The 20255-nt window shown below is 40.4% G+C and overlaps 1 protein-coding gene across 1 annotated transcript; it reads left to right on the top strand.

Annotated features, from left to right (window-relative positions):
- The first annotated feature begins 8766 nt into the window (after positions 1-8766).
- Positions 8767-13734, top strand: LOC109240199. The gene is made up of 5 exons (XM_019406839.1): positions 8767-9095; positions 10629-10706; positions 11705-11786; positions 12918-13060; positions 13196-13734. Exons 1-5 carry the CDS (start codon positions 8793-8795, stop codon positions 13403-13405), a joined length of 816 nt encoding a protein of 271 aa, XP_019262384.1. The 5' UTR covers positions 8767-8792; the 3' UTR covers positions 13406-13734.
- Positions 13735-20255: the final 6521 nt, after the last annotated feature.

The raw sequence follows: 20255 nt of genomic DNA, 5'->3' as shown, positions 1-20255 counted from the left end.
GGTAGTGAGCATTGCTAGGAGGATTGAGGGTATGCTCGCCAGGGAGCGAGGAGAGAGGGAGGCCAACAGGTCTCGAGAGTCGGGTCACTACTCTGGTGCCCATACCCCATCAGCAGGTCATTATGGCAGAGGTTATTCGGGTCGCCCTGTTCATTCAGCTCTTCCAGCAGCCGGCAGTACTCCAGCTCCACCTCCACCTTAGGAGCCTTATTATGCACCTCCAGTTTCTAGCGCGCCTCCTGCGCGGGGTGCTTCCAGGGGTCAGTCCAGCAGGCCTAGTCCCAGCCAGTCACAGCCATCGCGTCCTCCCAGAGCTTGTTTTGAGTGTGGTGATACACGCCACATGGTTAGGGACTTCCCCAGACTTGGTAGGGGTGCATCGTCACACACTGCTCAGCCGCAGCGTGCTCCTCAGAGTTCTGAGGCCATGATCATAGCTCCAGCAGCTACCCCACCTGCCCAGCCGGCTAGGGGCGGAGGTCGGGGAGATAGAGGTCGCCCTCGAGAGAGGGGCCGGGCCATATATTATGCTATTCCTGCTCGTACTGAGGCTGTTGCCTCCGACTCCGTCATTACAGGTACTATTTTGGTTTGTCACAGAGAGGCATCGGTTCTATTCGATCCGGGCTTTACTTACTCTTATGTGTCTTCTTACTTTGCTCCGCATTTGGGTGTGCCTCGGGATTCTTTGAGTGCCCCCGTTTATGTTTCTACTCCTGTGGGAGATTCTCTTGTTGTGGACTGCGTTTATCGGTCATGTTTGGTTACTATTTGTGGTTTTGAGACCAGAGAAGACTTATTATTACTCGGTATGGTGGATTTTGACATTATTTTGGGCATGGACTGGTTGTCGCCCCACTTTGCTATTCTTGATTGTCACGCCAAGACCGTGACGCTGGCTATGCCAGGTGTTCCGCGTATTGAGTGGAGTGGTACTTTAGATCACCCTCCCAGTAGAGTTATCTCTTTTCTTAAAGCTCAGCGCATGGTTGAGTAGGGGTGTGCCGTGTATTTGGCTTATGTGAGAGATGTTAGTGTTGATACCCCTTCTGTTGATTCTGTTCCAGTGGTACGGGATTATCTCGATGTATTTTCAGCCGATCTTCCGGGCATGCCGCCTGATAGAGACATTGATTTCGGCATTGATCTGTTGCCGGGCACTCAGCCCATTTCCATTCCTCCGTATCGTATGGCTCCTCCTGAGTTGAAGGAGTTGAAGGATCAGTTACAGGAATTGCTTGGTAAGGGTTTTATTCGACCCAGTGTTTCACCGTGGGGTGCTCCTGTTTTGTTCGTGAAGAAGAAGGATTGTTCCATGCGCATGTGTATTGATTACCGCCAGCTGAACAAGGTTACAGTGAAGAAACGTTATCCTTTGCCTCGCATTGACGATCTGTTTGACCAGCTTCAGGGCGCACAGGTGTTCTCTAAGATTGACTTGCGCTCAGGTTACCATCAGTTGAAGATTCGGGAGCCAGATATCCCGAAGACTGCTTTCAGGACTCTGTATGGTCATTACGAGTTCCTTGTTATGTCTTTTGGGCTGACTAATGCCCCGGCAGCTTTTGTGCATTTGATGCATAGTGTATTCAGGCCATATATTGACTCGTTCGTGATTGTTTTCATTGAAGATATTTTGGTGTATTCCCGGAGTCGGGAAGATCATGAGCAGCATCTGAGGACCGTGCTACAGATCTTGAGGGAAAAAAAGTTATATGCAAAGTTCTCAAAATGTGAGTTTTGGCTGAGTTCTGTGGCATTCTTAGGCCATGTGATTTCTAGCGAGGGTATTCGGGTGGATCCGAGGAAGGTAGAGGTCGTGCAGAGTTGGCCCAGGCCGTCCTCAGCTACAGATATTCGCAGTTTCCTTGGCTTGGCGGGTTACTACCGTCGTTTTGTGGAGGGATTTTCATCGATTGCTGCCCCTATGACTAGATTGACCCAGAAGGGTGCCCCATTTTAGTGGACAGAGGAGTGCGAGGCGAGCTTTCAAAAGCTCAAGACAACTTTGACTACAGCCCCTATCTCGATGTTGCCTACCAGTTCGGGGTCTTATACAGTTTATTATGATGCCTCACGGGTTGGACTTGGAGCGGTGTTGATGCAGGACGGTAGGGTGATTGCCTACGCGTCCAGACAGTTGAAGGTGCATGAAAAGAACTACCCTGTCCACGATCTTGAGTTAGCTGCTATTGTTCACGCTTTGAAGATCTGGCGCCATTATTTGTACGGGGTGCCTTGTGAGGTCTATACTGACCATCGAAGTTTGCAGCACTTGCTTAAGCAGAAGGACCCGAATATGCGTCAGAGGAGATGGTTAGAGTTGTTAAAGGAATATGATATTACTATTCTTTATCACTCGGGCAAGGCCAATGTGGTAGCGGATGCCTTGAGTCGCCGGGCGGAGAGTTTGGGGAGTTTGGCATACTTACCAGCTTCAGAGAGGCCTATGGCGATGGATGTTCAGGCCTTAGCCAGTCAGTTCGTGAGATTGGATCTTTCGGAGCCCAGTCGAGTTCTAGCTTGTGTGGTTTCCCGGTCCTCCTTATTTGATCGTATCAGGGAGCGGCAGTATGATGACCCTCATTTGCTTGTTCTTCAGGACAAGGTTCAGCGTGGTGATGCCACAGATGTGACCATTGGAGGTGACGGAGTATTGAGGATGCAGGGCCGGATTTGTGTGCCCAATGTGGATGGCCTTCGAGAGTTGATTCTAGCAGAGGCCCATAGCTCGCGGTATTCCATCCATCCGGGTGCCGCGAAGATGTGTCAGGACCTGAGGCAGCACTACTGGTGGAGGCGGATGAAGAAAGATATAGTTGACTATGTGTCTAGATGCCTCAACTGCCAGCAGGTGAAGTATGAGCACCAGCGCCCGGGTGGGTTGCTCCAGCAGATAGAGATTCCGGAGTGGAAATGGGAGCGCATCACCATGGATTTTGTATCTGGACATCCACGGACCTTGAGGAAGTTTGATTCCATTTGGGTTATTGTGGACCGCCTGACCAAGTGCGCTCATTTCATTCCTGTGTGTACCACTTATTCATCGGAGCGCTTGGCGGAGATTTATATCAGGGATCTCGTCCGTTTGCATGGTATTCCAGTTTCTATCATTTCAGACAGAGGTACTCAGTTTACATCGCGGTTCTGGAGAGCTGTGCAGCAGGAGTTAGGCACTCGGGTGGAGTTGACCACAGCATTTCACCCCCAGACGGACGGACAGTCCGAGCGCACTATTCAGATTCTTGAGGACATGCTCCGTGCGTGCGTGATGGAGTTTGGAGGGTCTTGGGATCATTTCTTGCCATTGGAGGAGTTTGCTTATAACAACAGTTATCAGTCCAGCATTCAGATGGCGCCATATGAGGCTTTATATGGCAGGAGGTGTAGATCTCCGGTGGGTTGGTTTGAGCCGGGTGAGGCCAGGCTATTGGGTACAGAGATGGTTCAGGATGCATTGGAGAAGGTCAAGGTGATCCAGGACAGACTCCGTACAGCCCAGTCTAGACAGAAGAGTTACGCAGACAGGAAGGTTCGTGATGTTTCATATATGGTTGGTGAGCGGGTTCTACTTCGGGTCTCGCCTATGAAGGGCGTCATGAGGTTTGGAAAGAAAGGAAAGCTGAGTCCGAGGTTTATTGGCCCTTTTGAGATCTTGAGGCGAGTTGGGGAGGTTGCCTATGAGCTTGCCTTACCTCCCAGCTTGGCTGGAGTTCATCCGGTATTTCATGTTTCGATGCTCCGGAGGTATCACGGTGATCCGTCGCACGTGTTGGATTTCAGTTCAGTCCAGTTGGACAAGGATCTATCCTATGTTGAGGAGCCAGTGGCTATTTTGGACAGGCAGATCAGAAAGTTGAGGTCAAAGAACATAGCTTCAGTAAAGGTCCAGTGGCGGGGTCAGCCGGCCGAGGAGGCGACTTGGGAGACCGAGCAGGATATGCGCAGCCAGTACCCTCATCTTTTCACTACTTCATGTTCTCTATGCTCGTTCGAGGACGAACGAATGTTTAAGTGTAGGAGGATGTAACGACCCGGCCGGTCATTTTTGGAATTTACGCCCTGATCCCCCATTAACTGCTTCCCCTAAGTTCATTTCTGCTATTTTGGTTTGTCGGGACGTTCGGTGTTGGGATTCGGAGTGTTTTGGGACACTTAGTCCCTAAATGAGAGCTTAAGAATTGAAAAATGGTCCGAAATCGGAACAGTGTGAAGACGACCTCGGAATGGAAATCTGATGGTTCCGTTAGCTCCGTTAGGTGATTTCGGGGTTGGGAGCGTGTTCAAAATGTATTTTGGAGGTTTGTAGCTCATTTAGCCTTGAAATGCCGAAGTTTGAATTTTTGAAGTTTCCGGTCCGATAGTGAGTTTTTGATCCGAGGGTCGGATTGGAATTCTGGAAGTTGCAGTAGCTCCGTCATGTCATTTGGGATGTGTGTGCAAAATTTCAGGTCATTCGGGCGAGGTTTGGTTAGGTTTTTGATCGAAAGTGTGTTTTGTTGGAATTTGAAGTTCTTAGGCTTGAATCTTTGATTAATTCGTGTTTCTGGCGTTGTTTTAGGTGGTTTAAGGATTGGTACAAGTTTGAATGATGTTATGGGATATGTCCATAGGTTTGGTTGATGTCCCGGGGGCCTCGGGTGTGTTTCAGATGCTCATCCGAGCAATTTGAAGTTTGGAAATGTTGCAGAAAGTTGCAGGTCTGAATTCCTTCTTCGCGTTCGCGAAGAAGGCACCGCGTTCGCGCCGTAGTAGCCTATCCTCTCATCGCGTTCGCGGCCACTCTCCCGCGTTCGTGTAGTGTAAGTCTGGAGAGGGGGGCCCGTTCCTCTTCGCGTTCGCGTAAGATCACCCGCGTCCGCGTAGCTTCACTATTTCCTCCATCGCGTTCGCGTAAGCCTTGTCGCGTTCGCGTAGTTCTTGATCCCCTGGCCTTCGCGTTCGCGCTCCTCCCTTCGCGATCGCGTAGGGGCATTTTTGGGCCCTGATATTTTCCTTCTTCGCGAACGCGTGCTTCCAATCGCGTTCGCGATGCTTTAGACTCCTGAACAGTACTTAACATTTCAAAAACGAGGTTTTGCCATTTTTATCAAAACTCAAGGTTTGGAGCTCGGATTTGGGAGCAATTTCAAGGTTTTTTCAAGGGCAATCACCGGGTAACGATTCTCTACTCGCCTATGACTAAAACCCATTAATCTAATCGCAAATTCACCCTTTAATTTCGTGTTTTTGAATGGGAAGTGGGTAAACTTCTTAGACCTAACTATGGGGTTTTGAGGGGTCATTTGACCTCCGATTTGGGAGATTTTTATATAGTTAGAGTCGTGAGAGTACGAGGGTTCTGAAAACGTAAAAATTATTCGATTCTGAGACGATGGCTGGAGGGGCATTTTGGTCATTTTTACCTATTTTCGCGCCCTAGCTCAAAATTTAGTAGTGGAATCAGTTGTTTGCAATATTATTTACGATATGTAATTGAATTGAATAGATTTGGGCCATTTGGAGTCGGATACTCGTGGCAAAGGCGTGGTTTCTATTGATATTGAGCCGGTTCGATGTAAGTGGCTTGTCTAACCTTGTGTGGGGGACCTTTCCCCTTAGGTTTTGTTACTTGATGATTTGAGTGCCTTGTACGCAAGGTGACGGGCGTGTACTTGAGCCAATTATTGGAAAACCCGATTTTCTTAAGATATTGAGATTGAGTTCCTTCCATATTTGCTTTATTCTACTTGAAATTATAACTTGTGCTAGATTAGGAAAGCATGTTTAGTTGATTTAACTTGCCTAATTTCTTAAGTTGCCTTAACTGTACTACGTGAAGCATGCTAGGTCAGTACTATCTGTTGCTTGTCTTTTGTACTTCGTTTCCGTGTACCTTCTGGTTGTGATTGCGCATTTACATTGGGACTACGGATGTGGGATTCCGGTAGCTCCCCCTTCCCTTGTTTGTTTACTTTGGGACTACGGGTTCAATTCCCGGTAGATCCCCCTGCACTTTTACTTTCGGACTGCGGGTTAGATTCCCGATAGATCCCCCTACACATTGATAGTTGGACTACGGGACGGTATCCCGGGAGATCCACTGGACGGTTGAGAAAAGGACTACAGGACGGTATCCTGGGAGATCCTCATTGTTACCATGGGTGTTGAGGTGTACTTATTCTGTGGTTGTTTCCGTTCTTGTGTATTTTGCTATTGTCTTGTTTAATCTGTATTATTTCACTGTTGTATTTATTATTTCTGTCAGATTATCATACTGTAAATTATTGTTATTACTATATTTTGTCTCATTATGGCCCTGACCTTCCTCGTCACTACCCAACCGAGGTTAGGCTTGGCACTTACTGAGTACCGCTGTGGTGTACTCATGCCCTTCCTGCGCATGTGTTTTTTTTCATGTGCAGATCATCCAGGTACCTCTACTCAGGCGCCCTATCAGTGAGGCAGGAGGACTACGGAGACTTCGAGGTAGATCTGCTGCGTCCGCAGACCGACGAGTCTCCCTCTTATTTTATCTTTAGTACTTAGTTTTTCCTTCTTTCGGTTGTTAGAAATTCTGGAGTTTGGAACCTTTACTATACACTTCTGTAGCCTGTGTTGCCCGTGAGTTTCCGGGTTTTGGGAATTGTTTTAGACTTGTATATTGAGTTGTACTTGCCAAGCGGCATTCAGTACAGTTTCTTTTAGATATTTGATTTGATTTTCTCTATTTTTCCGCAATTAATATATTTCCGCAAATGTTAGGCTTACCTGGTCATGGGGACCAGGTGCCGTCATGACATGTTCACGGTTGGTGAACTAGGGTCGTGACAATATAGTAGCAAAATTGGACGAATAAACAAGGAAACAAAGTAAATTAAACCTAAAATAAGGAAAGAAAGCATGCAAATCGATTCAGATCAATTTAGGAGAGAAAACGGGTAAACCCTAGTTCAAGAGGGAGAACACAAATCGACAGAGATCTCACTGAATCGGACTCACATAGCATGGTACTGACTGTATATTGACGAAATAGTGCTCAAAATCAAAGGTTCAAGCAACTTTCCGATCTCAGAAGATCTCACTTGCTAAACTTAAGCAAGCACCTAAGTAACACCACGAATGGACGACTAGTAGTGAGAGGAGACCCATAAGGTAAGTGAATCAATGATTGATTCCATTTTAGAGACGAATTTGGAGAGGTTGAAAGATACAGCGGCTAGGGTTCGTAGAAGAAGAGAGGGGAGGATTCAAAGGTGGCGTCTGAGATGAAATGGTAGGGTTTTGAGGGCGGGTTAGATTAATTAAAATGGGGGGATGAGTGAGGGCCGTTGATCTCGAAAGATCAACTGGGATATAAAATGAACGGGGCGGATTAATTAAAGCGGGTACCGACCTGGTATTATACAAGGGTCGTTTGGCTTTGGGCTTTGGGGTTATTGGGCTAATATTTGGTCCGAAAATTGGTTTAAAATTGGGCTAGCCTTTTAAACACACATAATTTATCAAAATAATTAGTAAATGAATAAAAATATTTTTTATGCACTAAAATGATTTAAAATAATGTGTTATCCTTGTAAGAAAATATAAAATACTATTTTGAGGCAAATAATGTAAATAAGGAGCATTTGTATATGAATATAGGCTATTATGGCAAAATTGTGCAAATAGCTTTAAAATGCTAATGTAATTTATAAAAATGAAGTAAAAATATTATGAGACATATATGACGATACAAAATAGAAATTTTGGATGATTAAGTCATCACAAATAATTTAGAGGAATAATTACTAAATATTTATGTAATTTAAATGCAAGAAAATAATTTTAAAATCTCTAAGATTATGGAAAATTATAGAAAATGCTTGCATAGGCTTGTAAGCCAAATAATGATGCAAAAAATGATGTATTGAAAGTATATATACTGTTTGAGAAAATATGAGGACAAAATTGGGTATCAACAGCGTGAATGCGGGTGCATTTGCTATGCGGGGCGGATTAAAATTTTGCGGGTTAAGAGAAAACTCGTCCCGCACCCGCACCGCACCGCACCGTTTGCCATCCCTAATTAATTTGTTTTTTTTTATTTCATTAATTGAAGAATGGTGTGTATTGCAGGATTAATTCTACGACCATACAAGAGATTAAGATAAAGGGATAACACATAGTAGTAGTTTTCTATTGATAATAAGATTGAGTTTGAAACCATTCAAGAAAAGGTCTCATATTTTCTAAATAAACACTTGAAAATTAAAAAAGAAAATCCAAATTAAAAATTTCCAAATAATCTGAAACAACGCATTAATGTAACCACCAAAGATTGTAGTAAGTGCTAAATATTCTTTCATCTCTAATAAGTGGATTATGAAAGATCTTGATAGAAAGCGCTTTATCTGAAATTACACTTTAATCAAGGTGGGAATTCTGACGCGAATTTAAGGACCCGTTTGTCCATGGATATTTTTTCCTTTTTTTCGAATTCTTTTTCAAAAATGTGTATCTCCATGAAATTTTGCAAGTTTTTGAAAATAAATTTTTCAAAACCACTTTTTCTTTGTGTCTCCGCTCACAAAAATTGCAACATTTTTTCAAGTAAAATGCATGTCCAAACATAATTTGAAATTCCAAATATCATTTTTCAAGTTAACTCCAAATACTTATTTTTTCAAAAATTACAATTTTTAGTCCAAACGCTACTTAGATTAATTGGGCGCTTGAGTTAGAAAGCCAAAAAAAAAAAGAACACATTAATGTGAGGCCAGTATTATTCCACTTAGAAATTTGTGGTAATAAGATAACCAGACATTCCTTTCATGCACAAAACTTTAAGCTCTCAGTCTTCAGACACCATGAAAATACCAACCACCAGAGGCTTAGCTACAAACTCTGCAGCTCCATTCTTGAGCAGAATCTCAACATCAACTTCAGCACTTAAATGGGTTCCTCAATATCAGCCTTGTTGGGTCGAATTTCGGGTCTCCTTGTCAAACGGGTCAGCTCGTTGCACTAATTCATCAGTTCATGCGTCATCCCCTGCTATTCAGTCGGACTTTGATTCAAACATACTGCATATTTCAAAAGCAAAGTTACAACTTGTTGAGGAAACTGTAGAGAAGGTGAAATATGGTTTTCCGTTTGAATAAGTACACCCTTTGACCATTTTATGTGATGAAGTTTGTCTGAAATACAGAGTTTAAACAAGAAATAACAATTTTTAAATTTTCTAGTTAGAAACAGGCCATAGATATTCGTGCGACTAATAATTCTCTAACTAAAAGTAAAATGAAAAGTTAAAAGTATGGGTGTGTTTGGTACGAAGGAAAATGTTTTTCTCGAAAATGAGTGATTTTTTCACTTATTTTTTCATGTTTGATTGGTGAGTGAATAGCTTTTTCCGAAAAAATATTTTCTAGTGTTTGTTTAGAGAATAGAAAATATTTTTTAGAAAAATAATTTTTTACGCTACTTTTCTTACCCCCTTTCCCCAAATCCCCATGTTTCCTGTGCCCCTACCCCCCCCCCCCCCCAAACCCTCAATACCCAATGTTTTCATGACTATATTTTCTTCAAGAATTTAATTTTTTTTTTTAAAAATTCACAAAAACCCAAAAGGGACTAATGTGCTGCTTTACTGTTTGAATAAAAAACAACGTTGAAATTTGTGCTACTTAAATAAAAAGAAAATACTCTTTTTTGGTTGAAAAAGAAAGTACTCTTTCTAAATCATGAAAAAAAAATATTCATTTTGTTAAAATGAAAGAAATATTTTTTCTATATCATGAAAAGAAAATACTCATTTTGTGGAAAGGAAAAAAATATATATTTTACTATATTATTTTGTTGAAACGAAAGAAAATACTTTTTCAACATTATGAAAAGAAAGTTCTTTTTTTGTTGTTGAAATGAAAGAAGATACTTTCTACTGCATTATTTTGTTGAAATGAAAGAAAATACTTTTTCTACTTCATTAAAAGAAATTACTTTTTTTGTTGAAATGAAAAAAGATACTTTTTACTACATCATTTTGTTGAAATGAAAGAAAATACTTTTTCATGAAAAGAAAGTACTTTTTGGTTGAAATGAAAGAGGATACTTTTTAACTACATTATTTTGTTGAAATAAAAGAAAATACTTTTTCTACTTCATGAAAATGAAGTATTTTTTTTGTTGAAATGAAAAAAAATACTTTTTTATATCATGAAAAAATACTCATTTTGTTGAAATGAAGAAAGAAAGTACTCTATCTACAACATCAAAAAAAAGTATTCTTAATAATATTTCTATTTAGGGTGGGGGTAGGGCAAGGTTGGGGGAGGGTGGGTGGGGTTAGGGGTGGGGTGGAGGATAGAGTATGGGGGGTTGGTGGAGATGGGGAATAGGGTGGGAAAGGTTGAAAAAGAGTTTTGGAAAATGTTTTCCCTCCTAACATTTTCCTCCAAATTGGAGGAAAATGAGTTGATGAGAAAAATCTTTTCCAAAACATTTAAGCCGATCAAACATGAAAAAATTGGAAAATGTTTTCCTTCATACCAAACACACCCATTATTTTAAAATATAGAAACGTTATTCTTTTTTATAGGACAGATTAAAAAGGAAAGTATGTCATATAATTATCTTCATTTTCTTTTGTTTTTTTCTTTTCCTTGTAGGTTATATACAGCTGTCGGTTTTTTGCTATACTTGCGGTCTGGGGTTCATTGATTGGCTCATTTCTCTGTTTTATCAAGGTAATATTGTTATATTTCCATCATTTTATCCTTAATAATTGAAAATCTGATTCATTTGTTTTTGTTTAGTGAAAGTGGATATGTAGTTTGTGATTTAAGAGTGATGCCTAAGCTCTACTTACGAGCTAGTTCAAGCGGTTCATTTTTTTCGCCATTGTTGCAATTTGGAACCTTAGATATTCTCTTCTGTCGTGTAAATGCTGTCCTATTTTGTATATTCAGCAGCCTGAACTGATAACCTGCTTTAAAATACACAAAAGGGAAAAAAGAAGAAGGTAGTGATGACCTGGAAATCTGGTGTGGTTAATGAATCAAGAAAAGAATAAATTATTGTAAGATCATTGATTTGGATCAATCAAACTTGTCGGACCTAAACAAAAGTAGAAAATTAATCTTGAGATTGTAACCTTTTAATACCCCTACTCTATTGGGTTAGAAATGAAAAATATTGGATGATCCTCGGCTTATCAGCTAGCTTTTGGAGTTAATTTAGGCCCAAGACAATCAAAGTAGTATCAAAGACCGACATATCAACCTTGTTGTTGTGTTTCTCAATGTTGGGCCCCCGTGATCCACTTTCCAGATGAGTCCCGAGTGTGTGGGGGAGTGTTAAGTCTGACATTGGTTAAAGAAATGAAATGTGGTCTTCTTATATGGTCTTGGATATTTCTTAATGAGCTAACTTTTTGGGTTGAGTTAGACCAACAAGTCATATCTTAATTTTACTCTCCCAGTTTTGCAAGAATAATTGGTTGATAATTTTGCAAGAATAGGCCAAGAGCCGGATTATCTCATGCTTTTTTCCATAGCATTTTTAAAAGCCTGTGTAAAGAGCACAGAAATGCTACTCCTTATAGTTATACAATAGAGCACTATCGACCATACATTTAATTCCCAGCTTTATTATTAGTTTACAGAAAAATTATAGGCGCTTTTTTCTGCAATAAATATCGAGAAGATTTTGCTACATGATTGAACTAACTTGTTTCGATATGTAGGGTTGCACTTATGTAATATCATCATTCCAAGAATACTTTTCAACCCGAGCAAAAGTCATATTGTTTCTTGTTGAGGCTATAGGTAAGTTTGTAATTACTATTTGCATTTCTGACTAATGCATATAGCTTTCCTGTGTTCCTTTCTTTGTCATGTGAGTGCTGATTTCGTTACGATACATGAAAGCCACAGATCTCCTAATGGTGCTTATTTCTTATTGTAATGATGGTCTCTTTAGAAGCATTAGTGAATGAGTTTTCTTTTCATTTATGCAAGAAATTTGAGGCTTTTTTGTAATGCCATTGCATGTGCATGGAGGTTCTTAATCAAGTGTAAACAAGAAGAGGGGGGGAGCGAATGCTTTAACTGCTACGGTAAGTGACAGTGGAAAACACCCTCTAATTGCCTAGGCAGAGAATTAGGCATTGCAGATTGGAGAAAGTTGGTGAAGGGATATTACTGGTGTGTTGTGCTGATAAAACAAAAAAAAACAAAATATCTTCTGGGACCTGCTCATATCGGATCCAACCCGCCCGTTTGCCACCCCTACCTATGATATTCAGAGTAGCGCTCTCAGCCTTGAGTTATCTAGAAGTAGCACAATTAAACCATTTTTTTAAGGAAAGCGATCCAACTGTATTATGTTCATAAGTTCAGTGAACAAACAATGATAAGATGACTAGTCGTGAGCCACCAAAGACAGCAGGGTTGGCAAGAAAGTGGCTCTGCTGCTTGAGATTCAGAATCAGGAGGATCTATATTCTTCTTTACATGTTGCTGAGTAGCAGGGGGAAAGGGGGTATAACAATGTCAAAATGCTCTCACTCATTATCTGCACATAAAAGGATTGAAAAGTTGCATTCTCATAAGATCCACATGACTTGGTGGAATAAATTTGAAAAGCTAGGAGCTGGATTCTCTATTGCATGATAATAACTTGACCAGCTGAAACATGGACCAAAGGTGCAGAAAAAGCTCAGAGATTGGGTTGTGCTTGCCAAAAATATATTCTGCATGATCGGATCGAGTGAATGTTGATGAGATACTTTCAAAGCTACTGACAGGCACTATATATGGAAATAACATATATTTTTGTTCAAACTTCATAGATCTAAATAGAAGTTCAAATTTTATGCATGACTGGTAAAACTATTGTTCGTTCTTCTGTGTCCGTGATTTATGATTTTACTAACTGGTTTTCGATTTCTCATGTAGATATATATCTCTTAGGGACAGTGATGTTAGTCTTTGGCATGGGTCTCTATGAGCTCTTCATCAGCAACCTTGACAAGTCAAAATCAATGTCAGAGGAAAGAACTCCATATAGATCAAATCTATTTGGGATATTCACTCTAAAGGTTTGTCAGAATATCTTCAAAACCATCTCTTTAACAAATGCATATTGGTGCCAATTTTCCAATGCAAGATTCTGTTGCACATATGACATATTCGTGTTTCTTGCACACAACATCTGATTCATCTATTTTGTACAGGAACGGCCAAAATGGTTGGAGATAAAAACTGTTAGTGGGTTGAAGACCAAAGTTGGTCATGTAATCGTGATGCTTCTTCTCATTGGTTTGTTCGAGAAGAGTAAGAAGGCTGTTATACACACACCATTAGATCTGCTTTGCTTCTCAGCTTCAGTGTTGCTTTGCTCTGGCTGCCTATTTCTGCTTTCTAGACTCACCGACGAGAATTGATCAGTGTACAGTTTTGTACAGTCCAAAATATTTTAATAGACTGGTGTGGGGAAATCTTGCCTGAGCTTAACGTGTATTTTTTCATGTCCACATGCATATGTACAGTATGCGTGCAACTGAGGAATTATGTAAAATAACAATCTCCTGCTTAATTTTTCTCCATTTTTTTGGGTTCCTGTTCAGTTTATTCCTAGTCTGGGTTTATCATTCAGAGCCTGTATAATCTTGTAAAGACTTGTTTTCTTGTCTTTGGCAGACTTTGTATCCTTAACCATACAAACAGGACTTTTTCTCCTTGCACTTAGTAAGCAAGAAGTAACATTTTACTCCCTCCCTTCCAATTTATATGATACTTTTCGCTTTCGAGATTTCAATTCTTAAATTTTGACCATATTTTTAATATATTGAATGATTTAGTGTTTTGAAATAAAATTTACATATTTGAAAACTTTATAAAAAGTAATTTAAGTCACAATAAATAATAATTCAAAATATTTAAAAGACATAAAAAAATTATAATCAAAGAATGAAGCGTAACAACTACTAGAAAGATGAATTGTTTAAGGAAATAAATAACAGAAAATTTAAAGAAAGATTTTCATTCCAAAAGATGCCTTTTTACACTACTGTTAAAGACTCTATATAGTTGTTTTCACCAGCTGTGGCTAATGTACTGCACCAATTAAAACATGACAGACTAGGTACTATTCTAACGTTACAATTGCTAAGGACAATACACGTGTTGTTATAGAAAACAACAACTTTAGGGAATTTAAAAGACTACTTAATCTAAAAGGACTCAAATGAAAATAATAAAACTATTTTCAGATCTTCAAAATAGGCCCAATACCCACTGGACCCTTTCCTTCACTTCTTCTTTAGCCCAGCGGACTAGATCCGCTACATCCCTCTCTCCTTCGAGAACCTTATTAATCAAGGTTGAAAATCTGGAAATTGCGAAGTTAGGAAGGAGTAATCTTCCCATTTTGCATCTTTTGAAGCTAAATTAGCCCATTGTACCAACACTTGGGTCACCGTTCGATTTCCTCTTTTCACCATTCGTCGATCAACAATTGCTAAAGGTTCAGCAACCAATTGACCATCTGGAGTACACAGGGGAGGGTTGTTTGTTGGAAAAACTTTGGGTCCTAGCTTTTTCTTGAGTTGGGACACGTGAAACACAGGGTGGATACGTAATTGTCTGGGAGTTGAAGCTCATAAGCCACTAGGCTGATCTTTTTTATTACAGGGTAGGGGCCAAAGAACTTTGAAGCTAACTTCAAATTCTTCTACATAGCTACGGATGATTGCCTGTAAGGTTGCAATTTGATAAAGACTAGATCCCCAATCTCAAATTCTCTTTCACTTCTTCTTCTGTCCACGTATTGTTTCATACGCGTTTGTGCCTTAATGAGATTTTCCTTCAATTACTTGCTCATTATTTGCCTTTGCTTCAGTAATTGGTCCACTGTTTCCACCTTGGACTGAGCAATTAACTCAAATGTGGGTTGTGGAGGTTCATATCCGTTGAGGGCTTGAAATGGTGTCATCCCAATAGTGGATTGAAAGTTGGTGTTATACCAAAACTCGGCTAAAGAAAGCCACTTGCTCCAATCTTTTGCTTTTTTGGCCAGTCATGCACCTTAGGTAAGATTCCAAACAGCGGTTTAGCCTCTTAGTTTGTCCATCCGTTTGGGGATGATAGGCTGAACTTAGCTTTAGTTGCACCTGCATATTCTTGAACAATTCCTGCCAAAATAAGCTCACAAATATGGGGTCTCTTTCCGAGACAATTGAGCAGGGAATTCCATGTAGTTTGCAAGCACAATCTAGGAACACTTGAGCTATTTGGGAGGCATTGTATGGGTGGCTTAAAGCTATAAAATGAGCATACTTAGTGAATCGGTCGACCACTACTAGTATGACTTCTTTCCCTTGTGACTTTGGTAAACCTTCGATAAAGTCCATTGAGATGTGTTCCCAAGCCCTATTGGGAAATGGCAAAGGATGCAACAATCCCGGATATGCCACACTTTCATCCTTGTTTCTTTGACATGTTTCGCACTCTCTAATCACATACTTAACATCATTGATCATCTTGGGCCAATAAAAAATTGATTTAAGTCTTTGGTAGGTTGCATGAATACCTGAGAACCCTCCCCATGCGGATGAATGCATATCATTGACTAATTTGATCCTTAAGTTTTGTTGGTTGTCTATCCACACTTTGCCTTGAAACCTCAGTTGACCCATTTGTAGGGAAATATCTGGGACAACATTTGGGTCAATGCTAATTTTAGTGATTAACTCTTGGGCTTTATCATCCCCCATATAGCTATCTAACACTTCTTGAACCCATTTTGGTTGTGTTATACTTAGGCCCAAACAATCAGCAATCTGCCCATCCATTTTGGTCTCCTCACCTGTTCGAGATAACGCATCTGTTACTACATTTTCTCTCTTGTCTGTAATGTATTTCGTAGCTTAACCCCATCAGTTTCGCCACTCCCTTGTGTTGTAATGATGTGTTGATGCGTTGATCTCTCAGGAATTTTAGACTAAAATGATCTGTCCTAATTACAAAGTGGTTGGGCTGAAGGTAGTGTCTCCATTTCTCTACTGCTAGCAAAAGTGCTATCAATTCCTTCTCATATGTTGACAATCCAAGGTGTTTTGGGCTTAAGGCTTGACTCATAAAAGCGATGGACCTGTTATGTTGTGAGAGGACTGCTCCGACACCTAGTCCACTAGCATCCACTCCAATCATGAATGGAACATTGAAGTCTGGTAGCGCCAAAACTGAAGCTTGGGTCATGGCTAACTTTAAAGCCTTAAAAGCTTCATCTGCTCCTTCGTTCCAAACAAATCCTCCTTTCTTTAATAGTAAAGTCAATGGCTTACTGATAATTGCATAATTTTAGTGAACCTTCGGTAGTATCCCGTTAATCCAAGGAAGCCACGCAAACTCTTAGGGTGTGTTTGGTAGGAAGGAAAACATTTTCCGAAAAATGTTTTCCAATTTTCCCATGTTTGGTTGGCTTAAATGTTTTGGAAAATATTTTCCTTATCAACTCATTTTCCTCTAATTGGAGGAAAATATTTTCCTTATCAAGAGAAGGGAAAACATTTTCCAAAACTCCTTCTCAACATTCCCCACCCTCACCAATCCACCCCCCCCCCTCCAAAAAAGGCTTTTTTTTTAAAATTTCAGTTTTTCTGTTACCACCCACCCTACTACCCCTCCACCCCACCCCCAACCCCTCCCCCTCCTGCAAAAAAAAAAAAATTTTACCTTGTTTTTTTTTTTTGCAATTTCAAATTTTTATTTTTTCGTTTTTCTGCACCATCCACCCCTACTCTCCCCTACCCCCTACCCCCAGTCCCCCCTCCCCCCGGACTAAAAAAATTTACCTTTTTTTTGTAATTTCAAATTTTTGCTTTTTTCATTTTTCTAGCCACCCCTCCAGCCCCTGCCCCCCCTTGCTTTCCGCAACCGTAACCACTTGTCATTCCGATTACTTCATCCATAAACCTTTTTTTTAATATTTTTTAGATATATTTTCCAGTTTTAGTTTTTTTTAATCGGTTTAAAGGTCCAAAATTTTACAAGTACCAAAGTTATGAGTTCGGAGGTTTATGTATTTGGAAGTTTACGGGTTTAGAAATTATAAAATTTACGGGTTCGAAATTCCGCGGTTTCGAAAGTTTAGCGGTTTGAAAGTTTATGAAATTTGTGAATTCGGAAGGTTGTTGGTTTGGAAGTTTATGGCTTCATGTTTATTATATCTAAATTATTTATGAATCCTCTTGAGAAGTCATTTTTCTTAATTTGCGTACCAAACACCGGAAAATGAATAATATTACTACTTGTTTTCCAAGAAAATATTTTCTTGAAAAACATTTTCCACAGAAAATATTTTCCGTTATACCAAACACACCCTTAATGCACACAGGTTTGGGCCAGCTTATCATGGCCTCAATCTTTGCCATATCTGTGCTCACACCTTTTCCATTAATGACATGACCCAAATACTCAACCTTGGGTTGAGCGAAGCTGCATTTTGACCGTTTGGCAAACAACTGATTTGCTTCCAACACTTTAAAAACAATCAGTAGATGTTCCAAGTGTTCTGCCAATGAAGAGCTATATACGAGGATGCCATCAAAAAATACAAGCACAAATTTTCTTAAGTAAAGGCCGAAAATGCTTTGCATTAGTGCTTCAAAAGTTGTTGGTGCGTTCGTGAGCCCAAAAGGCATCACAGTGAATTCCCACAACCCATGATGTGTCTTAAAAGCCGTCTTGTATTCATGACCCTTCTTCATCCGTATTTGATGGTAACCGACCTTAGATCCAATTTTGAGAAAAATTGAGCCCCATGGAGCTCATCAAGGAGGTCTTCCACCACCGGAATTGAGTATTTGTTCTTGATGGTCATATCATTTAACCTTCAGTAGTCCACACATAGCCTCCATTGAAAGATCTTTTTTCTTGACTAGAATCACCGGTGAAGCAAAAGGTGAAGTGTTGGGGGTCACTGTTTTTGCTTCCAGCATTTCCTTGATGATCCGTTCTATGGAATTTTTCTGCTCATGTGAATACCTATAAGGTCTTTGGTTGACTGGCCTTGAATCAGGAATTAACTCAATTGCTTGGTCACAAGGACAGGTTGGAGGTAATGGAGTTGGTTCCTTAAAAATAAATGCAAATTGGTTCAAAATTTCATGTACTTGGGCTGGGATATTTTCAGAATCATCCCCTCCTGATTCCGTATGGAAGGTTTGGGCCACCCAATTGCATCCTCCGTTTGGCAGAAGCCCAGAAATCAGTCTTGCATCACTTTGGCCCAACCCAGAAGACTCTTGATAGCCAATGAGAGTTACTATCCTGCTTCCCCTCATAAAAGTAACCTGTTGGGCCTGGTGTGCAAAACTACTGGAGCTACCATGTCTATCCAGTCCATTCCTAGCAATAAATCATAACCTCCCACTTTCATTAGCCTAAATTCAAATTCGAATCTTTCCCATTGCATTTGCCAACGTACTTTCCTACAAATTGCCTTGCTCAACATTACATCACCATTAGCAACTCTAACTCTCATGGGTATGTGCAATGGTTGTATGTTTAGGTTCAAGCTTTTGGCCATATGGGGGTCTATGAAGCTATGAGTAGCCCCACACTCTACTAGGACCACAATTGCTTTACTCTTAAGTAAGCCAGAAATTTTAATGGTCGTTGGACTTCGAAATGGGGCTTCCAACATACTAATGACAACTTCTTCTTCATCCAATTTGTCTTCAATTAGACTTACCCCTGCCTCAACTTCATTTTCATTTTCCCCTGTCTCTTGTTCATTCTTAGCCCCTGAACTTTCCCCAACTTCTACAATTGTTTCTCCTTCATTCCCTTCTAAAGTATTGAGGGCTTTGGTTCTACATTTGTGTCCTGGAAAATACTTTTCATGACAATTGTAACATAACTTATTTTCCCTCAAAGATTCCAACCTTGGGACCTTGGTTAAGTTCAGGTGATTGTGGGTTACTACTGGTGGTAAGCTTTTTGGGACGTGGGTTACAGATGCTTTTGGGCTTGGAGGATAAGTGATTCTAGGTATGGTGTTTGAATTTCTGGGTGGTTGAACCTTCTTGTATATGGCTGCAAGAGTTTTCTCATGAAGTTTGGCTATTTCGACTGCATCCATCATTGTTTGAGGATTTGAGGCCCTCACCATCGGTTCTAAATCAGATTTCAACCCACCAACAAAGCAATATATAAAATAATATTCATTGAGTGAAGGGTTAACTATTAATAAGTAGAGTCTTAATTCTTCAAACTTATTAAAGTAACTCTCCACATCAGCCCGTTGTTGCAACCTGTTGAACTCAATAACAAAGTCCATGGACCTAATGTTCCCATACCTACGGCACACATCCAAGCAAAAGTTTTCCCAGGATATAACCCCTCCGTGTTCCATCATGTACATAGCAAACCAAGTATCCATCTTTTCCTTTATATGGGGAACAACATAATTCATCTTATCACCAGGAGGAATTTGGTATAATTCAAAAAATTTCTCACACCTGCTAATCCATCCTCGGGGTTTATTACTATCAAACTCAGGGAATGTTAGCTTAACCTTTGGCCCTCGAAAGGTGTTATTTGTGTTTGGTGTCAAGGAGTTCATTGGAATATTATTTTGTGAGTTGGGTTGCCTAAAAGAAGTATTCATAATAGCCTAGTAAGCTAAAGTAGGAAGGAAAGTGGTGGGTACATACTGTCCTTGGGTGGTAACAGGGTTAACATAAGTGCTGGGGTATGTTATTGTGAAATTTGTTGACACAACTGGGTTTGAAAAAGAAACGGGTAGTGAAGCAAAATTGGTGCTTATAGCTGGGTTGGTAAGAAATATGGGGGCTGGGGGATACAAAGAAGAAGATAGAAACTGACTTCTGGGCAAGGTTATATTAGGATTGAGGGGAGCTGCAGAGAAGGACATACCCCTTCCAGCGAAAGAAGAAGCTGGTGTCACTGGTGACTAAGTTGGTCTGAAACTTCCTCCTACTGAAGATTCTCCTCTTGGTGCTGGTGAATCACCCAAAGCTACGACAGCCATAGACCTACCAGAAGTGGTCCAATCTAACCTCCTTTCGGACTCCATTTGGCTTAATACCATATCTAAACGTCGATTGTTTTCCTCCTGCCTTTTGCTACTTCAGCATTCAAACTAGCTTGGCTTTTCTCCAAGACCTCCATTCTTTTTTGTGATTCACTCATAAAAGCTTGTAATTGAAGCTATATCTTTTTCCAACCATCATCAGTTGCTTTATCCTTATCTACCATTTTTGAAAG

Source organism: Nicotiana attenuata, unplaced genomic scaffold, assembly GCF_001879085.1.
Source record: "Nicotiana attenuata strain UT unplaced genomic scaffold, NIATTr2, whole genome shotgun sequence".
Lineage (NCBI taxonomy): Eukaryota > Viridiplantae > Streptophyta > Magnoliopsida > Solanales > Solanaceae > Nicotiana > Nicotiana attenuata.
The sequence above is the reverse complement of the archived record's forward strand: the minus strand, read 5'-3'. Positions and strand labels throughout refer to the sequence as shown.